At 44.6% G+C, this 10000-nt stretch overlaps 1 protein-coding gene across 1 annotated transcript in view; it reads right to left on the bottom strand.

Moving 5' to 3' along the window:
• Positions 1–1560: 1560 nt before the first annotated feature.
• Positions 1561–10000, bottom strand: part of LOC125044041 — a 25818-nt gene continuing 17378 nt past the window's right edge. Inside the window, exons 4-9 of the mRNA XM_047640485.1 lie at positions 9787–9956; positions 8771–8939; positions 8264–8429; positions 7587–7722; positions 6596–6747; positions 1561–5956 (exon numbers count right to left, since the gene is read on the bottom strand). Of these exons, the coding sequence (XP_047496441.1) occupies positions 2327–5956; positions 6596–6747; positions 7587–7722; positions 8264–8429; positions 8771–8939; positions 9787–9956 (4423 nt within the window). The 3' untranslated portion in view covers positions 1561–2326. The remainder of the gene's footprint in view (positions 5957–6595; positions 6748–7586; positions 7723–8263; positions 8430–8770; positions 8940–9786; positions 9957–10000) is intronic.

The following is a 10000-nucleotide window of genomic DNA, read 5'->3' as shown; positions in this document are numbered from 1 at the left end:
TTTTTTTTTTTTTGTGTAACTATTAACAATTTTTATTACATACCAATTTTTGTCAATGTATTTCTCTTTATCTATCTCTCTAAATAGTTTTGTCTTTCTCCCTCTCTCTCTTTGTCTCTTTTTATTTCCCTCTGTTCGCACTCAGTCATCTTCGGCCCTCCGCGAATGCACTAAGCGTTTGCTCCAAGATATCGCATCGTCTTCAGTTACTGTGTTGTACTCTTCATCAATAGTGTCAAGCCATTGCCTGTTACGCACACTCCTTTCTGTATATACACACAGCTATATACGTGTGTGTGTGTGTGTGTGTGTGTGTGTGTGTGTGTGTTCTTACCTAGTTGTCTCAATACTGGAGAAGAGCTAAGCTCAGATGGTCACATGTGTGTGCATGCATGTGTGTGTGAGTGAATAATTGCATGAATGTCTACTTGTCTGTATATGTAAAACTTTTGTAATAACATAGTGAAAAAGATAGTAAATGAAAGTCTAAACTGAGAAACCTTTTTCACCCAGATAAGAAGTGAATCAGAAACAGTTAAAAGGTATTTTATTAGAGATATGACAATCTTGTAGAGTATATCACATTTATTTTGTTTGCCTGTACCTACATTATATACACTTATTATCATACATATATGGTTATTATCATACATATACTTACACATAATATTCTCTTAAAAGTAAAAATATCGAAAATCTCAATAACAAATAATTTGGGAACAAATATAATATAGGGATCACATATGTAAACAGAATGGCGGACACGCTCATCTCAAGACAGATATCTGTCGATTTGAAATTGATATAATTATAAGAAAATATTCAATGAAGAAGAATGGAATGTGCAATTGATAACAAATGAACATCGACAGCTGTAGAAAAAAATGAATGATTTTTGGAGACATGACAGAAGATTGATGAAAAAGTTACTGTTTGCTTTTCATTTGGCTTTTAAAGCATACCATGCATAGGTCATGTACAAGGAATTTAAAACATTACATTATTTAATTGTAGTGTTGAGGTTTACATTTCCCCAGCGTCATGAAATAAAGAATATTTTAGATTTGACTTATACTAACAATCCCTTGCATTCTGACGGTAACTTTTATGGAATCTTATATTTTGAAACATACATATATCCCAGAAAAAATATTGGATGTTTATTATCAGATTTATTAAATTCAGCTAATTAGTGATAGTGAAACGGGATGTGCCAATATTGATGTGAAAATGGTTAATAATAATTAATGATTATAGCACTGATAATGATAATGATAATAATAATGTTAACAATAGCAATCATAATAATAATAATAATAATAATAGGAATAATAATAATAATAATAATAATAATAATAATAATAATAATAATAATAATAATAATAATAATAATAATAATAATAATAAATAATAATAATAATAATAATAATAATAACGATAATGATAATAACAATAATGATAATAATAATAATAATGATAATAATAATAATAATAATAATAATAATAATAATAATAATGAGATTGATAATATAAATACTAATTGTAACTGTAATAATAATTTTAACAGTATTAGCAACCATAATAGAAACACATAATAAAAAATAATGACCAAGATTATAACAAGATTAATCATGAAGCATTGTTAAATCAAAATGACTGATACAGTACACGAGACAACCAATTCAATCGTCAAGTAATTATTTTAGCTGGAGAAAATATGCAAAATCTCTGCATTTGCGATATACTTGCAACATCAATAAATAAATGAGACAGAAGAAGCAATGGTCTTCAAACGGGCAAACACAAAACAATAAAATGCTGTTTTAGTGGTGTTATCTCACTGCACTTTCGTATGAGTGATGCGCTATGAGTTAAATTGTCAACGAAAGCTTTTATTTTATGATTATGGCATTTTTCTTCCTGCGAGAGCACTAGATTCGGTGTTCTCGTCATTGTCAGGCTACGTGCCCTGTTCCTCACTTCGAAAGAACGACATTATTTTGAGTTCTTCGTCACGTACACCTCAGTGTTGAAGAGCGTGCTGGATTTTCGGAAACAGCAGCAGTACGGGACGAAAGCATGTCTGTGTGGGCCCCGAAGGAGCAACAACGTATTCTAAATCTACTTCCAGTTTATCAAAAAACATAAATATTAGTTTACAACTGTACACTGCAAGGAAGTGTCTGACTGATCACTACAAAGGCACTGAGGCAATTGTCAATACACACACAAGGATATAATATGATCACTTTCACTGCTTTCTGTAGCATATACTTGATCCTCGTGGTGCTGCGCTCACTCTTATGTGCTGGTGTGAACGCCCCCTTCACAGCGCCACATTGCCGTGGTCGCCATCATCATCGGCAGCGAAGGAGTTGTTGACGTAAATGGACAGGCCATCCATCTCCGCCCCTTGGTGCCTTCGTCCGAGTGAAGCCCTCATGCTCGCTCTCTTGAAGCTTCCGGTTTCGTATCGCGGGGAGAGCTCGAGCTGACTGGAGCTCTGGCCGAGCTGCTGGAGGGACATGGATCGCTGGAAGAGGGGGCGTTGCAGGCTGGAGGTATACGAGAGGGAGCGAACAGGACGGTTTCCGGTCCCTATCTGGAGAGGCAGCTCAGGAGGGGCCGCCAAAGGAGACTCGCCCAAAGATGCTGTGGAGGCCAAGCTGTTCTTGCTGTTGGCCGACTCGCTGGAATCAGTGCTGTGGTAGCCGGAGTCTTCCTGTTTCAGCTTCGCTTCCTTCTCCTTGCGTTCCAGACTGGCCATGTATTGCTGGAACTTCATGATTGAGATCTTGTCTTTGTCCTCCTTCGAGTCGTCGACTTTCTCTATGATTTTCCGCCAGGTCCTTTTAATGCTGTCCGCTCCGCTCTTCTCCTTGAAGTGTTTCTCGAGGTCAGACTTGGCCTTCAGAGCGAGGGCAATTTCCATGCCTTTGGTTAAAGTTTCGCCATCGACATCATCGTCGGTGATGTCTCGAAGCTTGGCCAGGAAGCCACTCGTCTGTTCGCGGCTCAGTGAGCTCTGCCTCCGGAGTGATGGCGACTTGCCGGTGGTGGAAAGAATGAACTCTCCGCTCACTCGGGCTTCACTCCCTGGGGATCCCGGCTCACAAGAACTGTCCTGTCGTCGTAGCAGCTGGCGGTCGAGGCTGTGCTCCACCTCTCTGCCAAGGGTATTGGAACCTGTTTCTTCAATGTCATCGCTTCTCGGGGATGAGGACGAGGAAGTGGGTGTTAGGCTATTCTGAGATCCAGAGCTAAATGTGTCGTAGTAAGGAACACTGGGCCGAGTGTTAGAGTCGGCGACAGTGTTCCTTACCCCTAAAAAATGTCCATCATTATCGTCTTCTTCATGAAGAGGTGAGAGGCGGTTGGCATCAGGCTGTGTGTGTGCTAACAATCCATGTAGGATAGACCGAGCTTCCTCCTCGGTCAGCTCAGGGATGGAGCTTCCACTGGACGACCGCGACAGAGTTTCAAGTGAAGCCTTCTTGCGAGACTTTTCAGGAAGCTTTGGTCTCTCAGGTTCCGAGTCGGATGAGTCGGACCTCCTGGATGCCTTAAGTGGCAGAGGGGGTCGAGCAATCCGGTTCTTGGGGGGAAGTCCAGGAGAAGCATTCTCACTGGGGTCTGTGGGGCGTGTGTGTTTCGGGGGCAGAGGTGGCTTGAGCTCCCTGTGCTCCTTGTTGGACGGACTTGTACTGCGGAAGTTCACGCTTATGCTGGAACCTGTGACAGGGAGAGGACTGCTGCTTGTCTCCGAAGAATCTGAAGACCCACGGTGAAAGTTCATTTCTTGGTAGTCTTTGAATGTTCTTAATTTCTTTGATGGTTCACTATTTTTGATGACGCCAAGGTTAGTGTTGTTACTAATGTTTTTGAAGTAGAAAGATTCAGTCTTGGTGGGAGAAGATGGGTTTGAAAATGTGATAGGAGAATATGAAGGATCGTGCATGTCACTCTTGATGCTCCTCAGGCTTCTGATACTGCTTCTAGACGCGTAAATGTCCAGCAGACTCTTATCACCTCTGTTTTTGTCACCTGGGAAGGACAGTCTCCTCTGAGCCTTTGCCCGCTCCAAGCTGTTCTCATGATTAGCGAAAGTCCGCTTCTTAACCTTAGGCCTCTCCAAAGAATCTTGCACAATGCTGTTGCTGCGTTCTGCCTTTTTGCCTCTTCTCTCTAGAGTGTCCTGGTCGAAGCCATTGTCTTTATCGTCTGTGTTGCCATTCCCGTTATCTGTCACAGGGATGGTCACTTTGCAACCTGAGTAAATGGGGCTCGAACACTTCTCTTCACCAAGGATTGTCACTTCACTCACTAAAGATTCTGGGTTACTGTATATGCTGTAGTGGCCATCATCATCATCGTTCTTATTGTCGATGTGAACTTCACTTACGTTATTATTCTTTGGCTTGGGGGGAGCCCTCCTCTTTTGCTTGCCATTATTTGGGAATTGTATTTCTTCATAAGTATGGTCGTCATAGTCCTCGCTAGTGATGCTGTTATTATTTCTCTCTTCGTAAGCATTATCGCCATTCTTGGCCAGCCGAGACATGGTCTTTGCTCCAGTATTCTTGTTGAAAATCTCATTACGTTCTGTTATTTCCTCCTCTCGAGGGAGCTGTCTGGAGAGAGATTTGGAATTCGTGTCTATCTCCTCCTTATGGCTAGCCTTCTTTTCCTTAGAACGTGGTTTTGTGTCTGAGTAAACGCTGTCAGAGTCACTTGGGATCATTTTGGGAACTTTAGCCTCTGCCTCACTGAGCAGGTCGTTCAGGGAGTCATCTTCAGAGCCAAAGGACGTATTCAAGCTATCCTCCGGCATCAAGGGCATCTGCTGGCGTGAACGACGTGGGTTTGAGTCATAGTGACGATGTTCATTCTGCCACGAGAGGGATCTGGTCACCTGTGTGCTGTTTCCTGGTGAGCGGGCTTTATTGGTTCCTTTTGAATGGCCAGATTCCTCTGGCGACGGAAGTGTTGGCTCCTTCGCCTCATTAAACGAAATACTTCGCTGTGCTGGCGCTCTGCTCTTCCTGGGTGGCGTCGGAGGTTTGCTTCCCTTCTGCGGGAGAGGCGGCGGGCTGTTACTTCTCGGCATCGCTTTGCGGGAGTCGAAGACGACATTAGATGTCTCAGACATTCTGGAATACATGTTCTTGTTTTCGAGGGTCTGCAGCCATTTCTGTACCTTACCCTCACTTGACGTTGCTTGTGACTTTCCCTTTTCTAATGTGCCGGCTGGGGAAGCCTCCGCCTTGTTTCTGTTCTTGACTCTCTGAAGCGTCGACTTGGGCGAGATGGCCTCGCCAACCTTCTTCATTCTGTTGAAGGTGGCCATCATCTCCTGACGGAAGTTCTCGAAGGTGTTGTTAAGATCTGTCAGTCTCTTCCCGTCCCGCAAGACACTCCTGAGCATGGACGGCTTGATGAGCTCCGGGAAGTCGTCGTCGGTCTCGAGCGGAGTCTCTTCCCTTGCATTCACAGGCTTGGGCGGCGGGGGCTTGGGCGCGGAAGGCCTCCTGGGGGGTGTGTGGGCGATGTAGACGGACTCCACGGGCGCCGGGAGACGGGGCTTCAGGTCGAGGGTCCTAATGATCTCGCTGACGATGCTCTGGCCGTGGCTGTTGACGCGCTTGGCTAGCTTCTTGAGCGTGGAACTGCGGCTGTCGTCCTCGCGTGGGCGTCGCTCCAGGGAGTCACTCTGGATGCTGTGGTCGCTTGCATACACCGCCTCGCCGTCGCCGCCGTCTTGGAGGTCGTCCATGGCCACCGTGATCCTGCTGGAGGTGGCGGTGGACCTGCTCAAGGGGCGGGACTGGCAGTCGTAATCCTCTTCTGGGATGTCCACGAGGCTCGGGTGGTACGTCTTTGCCTTCATCTTGGACTTGGCGATGGTGATCATCTCGCGGATCCGCGTCAGGAACTCGATTGCTGCCGGAGGAGGCGCCTGGGGGGAAGCAGGAGGAGGGTTAAAAGTCATATAATGGCAGAATAATATTTGGTTATTGATATTAGACTAAAAAAGTTCACATAAAAAACGCCCACGGAAAGCGTTGATATAATATAATTCCTTCGTCCTTTTACAGAACCAGAAATGCAACACTAATGATCAAACCGGTCACTGAATTAGTATATAAAAATCTAAATTATCTAAAGGAAGACAAATTTCTTCCCGAGGATTATTAACTGAACTTCAGAACTTTGATAATTAAACTTGCTATTAAGTTAAAAAAAAAAAAAAAAAAAAAAAAAAGTCAGCTTCCCACAAAGAAGAGGAAGAAGGCGACGAAGAAAGAAAAAGAAAAGGGAGATGATGATGATGAAAATGAAGAAGAAAAAAAAATTGAAGAAGAGAAGATAATATACAAATAAAAGGGAGAAAGAAGTATATAAGAATAAAGAGGAAAACATGAAAATAAAAGAAAAAAGGAAAAAAAATAAAAATAAAAAGTTAAAAAATCAAAGGGCCAAGAAAAGAATAATAAATGATAAAAAAAAAACAAAAAGAAACAATATAAAAGTGAAAAGAAACAAAAAAAAAAAGATAAGAGAGAATATTGATAAGAAAAACACTAGTTATCTCTACCTGCAGCATCTCTGGCTCAAAATAAGCCGGATTGAAGTAGAGTTTCCTTTTAGCATGAGCCGCGTGAATGTCGTCTGGCCCGCCCTCTCGCTGTTCGACGGGGGACACCACGCCCACCGCCCGCGCTCCGCTGCCGCCCACGCTGCCTTCGTCTGTATGGAAGGGTGGTATGTGTAAGAAAATATTCCAGAGTCGGATTGGTATACAGTAAAAGAAGTATATAAGAGTATGGTTCGAATAATCTCGCTTTTAGTGATCCATAACACTTGAGGAAATATCCTGTGCTTAATTTGTAGCTCATTAATTCTCCTTCGTTTTTTCCCTCTCTCTTTCATCTTCCTTTTCCTTCTCGTCTCCCCTTTCCCTTCCCCTCTCACTTTCCTTCTCCTTTCCCCTCTCCCTTCTTCCTTTCCTTTTTCGCTCTCTTTATCCTCCTTTCCTATCCTTTCCCCTTCTCTCACCCACTCCTTTCCCTTTCCCTTTTCCCTCTCCCTTACCCCCCCCCCCACACACACTCCTCTCCCATCCACTCCTCACCCCCTCTCCATTCTCCATATTTCCCACTCACCCTTTCGCTCTCATTCCCCTCTCACATTTCCTCTCATTCCCCTCTGCATTTCCATCTTCCACCCTATCTCATCCACTCCTTCCTTATTGCCTTTCCCACCTCCATCCTCATCTTTTCCCCTTTCCCACTCACCCCTCTTTCCCCCTCTCCTCTTCCACCCACCTTCTTTCCACCTCCCATTTCCTCTCCCTTCCCCTCTCCCACTCACCCACCCCTCTTCCCCGCTCTCATTTCCTCTCCCTTCACCTCTCCCACTTACTTACCTCTCTTCCCCCCTCTTCCCCCCTCTATCCCCCTCTCATTCCCTCTCCCATCGCCTCTCCCACTCACCCACCCCTTCTCATTCCCTCTTCCATCGCCTCTCCCACTCACCCACCCCTCTTCCCCCCTCGCATTCCCTCTCCCTTCACCTCTCCCACTCACCGAACGTCTCGACGACCGCCAGGGGAGACCTGGGCGCCCTCTCGATGCCGTCTGCCGCGTCGTGGGTGGGGTGGGGGCCAGTCATCTCCCCCTCCCCGTGGACGACCGCCGTGGTGAAGCTGATGCTGTTCCCGGCCTGAGGATTATATATATATTTTTTTTTTTTTTTTGAGTGGAAGAAGTTTATTCGCTTTTATTTTGTTCTTAGATTTTAGGTTGTTTTTTATATTATTCTTGTTTTGTTATTTTCTTTATTATTGTTGTTGTTGTTATTATTATTATCATTTTTACCATTATTATGATCATAATTATTGTAATTATTATTATTATCATCATCATTATGGTTGTTGTTGTTGTCATATTATTCTAATTTTATGGATATTTCTTATTATTTCTTTGATGTGTAATTAGGTAACAGATACCTGGAGGTATGTGTTTCGACGCCTGTTATGCGTTACCTTTGTGTGAGAATAATGTAAACGTATTTAAAATAGAAAAACAAATATTCAACAGTGGTTATTCAAACATTAACCCTAAATAACATGAACTTACAGACACATTAAATATAACAACAACAATAACAACAACAGCAACAACAACAACAACAACAACAACAATAACAACAATAACAACAACAGCAACAACCAAAGACGCGAAGGTCGACCTCCGTCACTCACCCTACTGGCTCTCCTCGACCTCGAAGCCAGGGACAGGTCCTCGATGTCCTCGTGTTCGGAGTCGTCCTCGGAGGACACGAGCGAAGGGCGGGTGTGGCGTGGGCGGCGGTGGTCTCGTCCGGAGCGGCTTTTCGAACTCCGAAGGCCCTCCTCCGCTAGCTTGCTTCTGAAGGTGAGGGAGGGGGGAGGATGGTTAGAAGTGGGGGCGGTAGGGGGTAGGGGGTAGGGGGTAAGAGGTGGAGGTGGGGGGGTCGGAGGTGGAGGGGAGGGGTGTTTGGGGTGGAGGGGGGGTCGGAGGTGGAGGGGGAGTAGGAGGTGGAGGGGGGTAAGAGGTGAAGGGGGGGGGGGGGTCGGAGGTGTAGGGGGGTAAGAGGGGGAGGTGGGGAGTCGGTGGTGGAGGGAGGGTAAGAGGTGGAGGGGGGGTCGGAAGTGGGAAGGTGGGTCATCATTATCATCATCACCATCATCACCATCATCATCATCATCATCATCATAACCATTACTCACATATTCTGTTCCCTCTCCTTCCTCTTCTTCACCCTAATATACACCGTCATGGCCACAACGTAGGTCACGGATAAGCAGGTGACCACAAGACCTATGATGGCCCCTTCTGCTGACGAGAGGCCCGCCCCTTGTCCACGTGCGGGGGCGGAAAGGGCGGCTTCAGATGCTCCTGTAGGCGGGGAAGGTGGGGGTGAGAGGCTGAGTATATGAATGTTTGTGGCCTCTGATGTGTTATATTTTGTTTGTGTTTAGCAGTATTATGTTCTGTTAGGTTGTCTTGTAATATAATTTTAGGGTTTTGATGAGTAATAACTAGATAGTATTGAATTATTTAGCTAGAGGATGTATAATACTGAATTGTGATCCCGTGAAAGTAGCTGTTCCTGTTACCCTTCGCCATCACGTGACTATGACGTCATCAGACGTACCACAACGAGGCATTTACAAATTTCACTCTATACTAATTTATAAACCAAGATTGGCCTTAGTCATTAAATCTTGTGAAATCTTACGTCTGGGTAAATTGAATCCTTAGAGTCGAAAAACAAACAGATGTGACAGAAACCTTTATTTCTGTCGAGTTTTTTTTTTTTTTCCTTTTTCTTTTTTCTATTTCTATTCTTATTCTTGCTCTTATTCATTAATTTAAATATCCAAATCCAAAAATTGTATCCATCCTCAAAGTGCACTAACCATCTATCTGTCCATCTATCTATCTTTCTATCTATCCATCCATCCATCTATCAGTCTACTTGTCTACCTGCCAACCGATTTATCTCTCTGTCTTTTAATCCATCCATCTATCTATCAATCTATCCATCTATTTATATATACATCTATCTATCTGGCTACCGATCTATCTCTCTTTCTTTCTTTATTCAACATAATTCATTCTCTGTCTTTTCTTTATTCAATCGTTGAATTAACTCCACATTCTCCAACCATTTTTAACATTACATAATTCCCTTTCCCCGAGGACTCCCCCATCCCAACGGCGCCCACCCATCGCCACCCACCTGGGCTGCCGGCGACCCTGAAGGCTAAGCACGGGCGGAATACGGGCGTGCTGGGCTTGGCGGCATCTCGGCAGATCAGGGTGACGAGGACCAGACGCCCTTCCGCTGCCGTCCGTTCCGCCTCCTCGCCCACCCACTGCACGTACGTACGCCCACCGTCGCGGAAGAGCCTGTGGGCGGGAGTGGGCGGGCGGGGAAGAAGGAAGGAAGAGTC

Source organism: Penaeus chinensis, chromosome 35, assembly GCF_019202785.1.
Source record: "Penaeus chinensis breed Huanghai No. 1 chromosome 35, ASM1920278v2, whole genome shotgun sequence".
In the NCBI taxonomy this organism is placed as follows: domain Eukaryota; kingdom Metazoa; phylum Arthropoda; class Malacostraca; order Decapoda; family Penaeidae; genus Penaeus; species Penaeus chinensis.
This window is presented reverse-complemented; position numbering and strand designations above follow the sequence as displayed.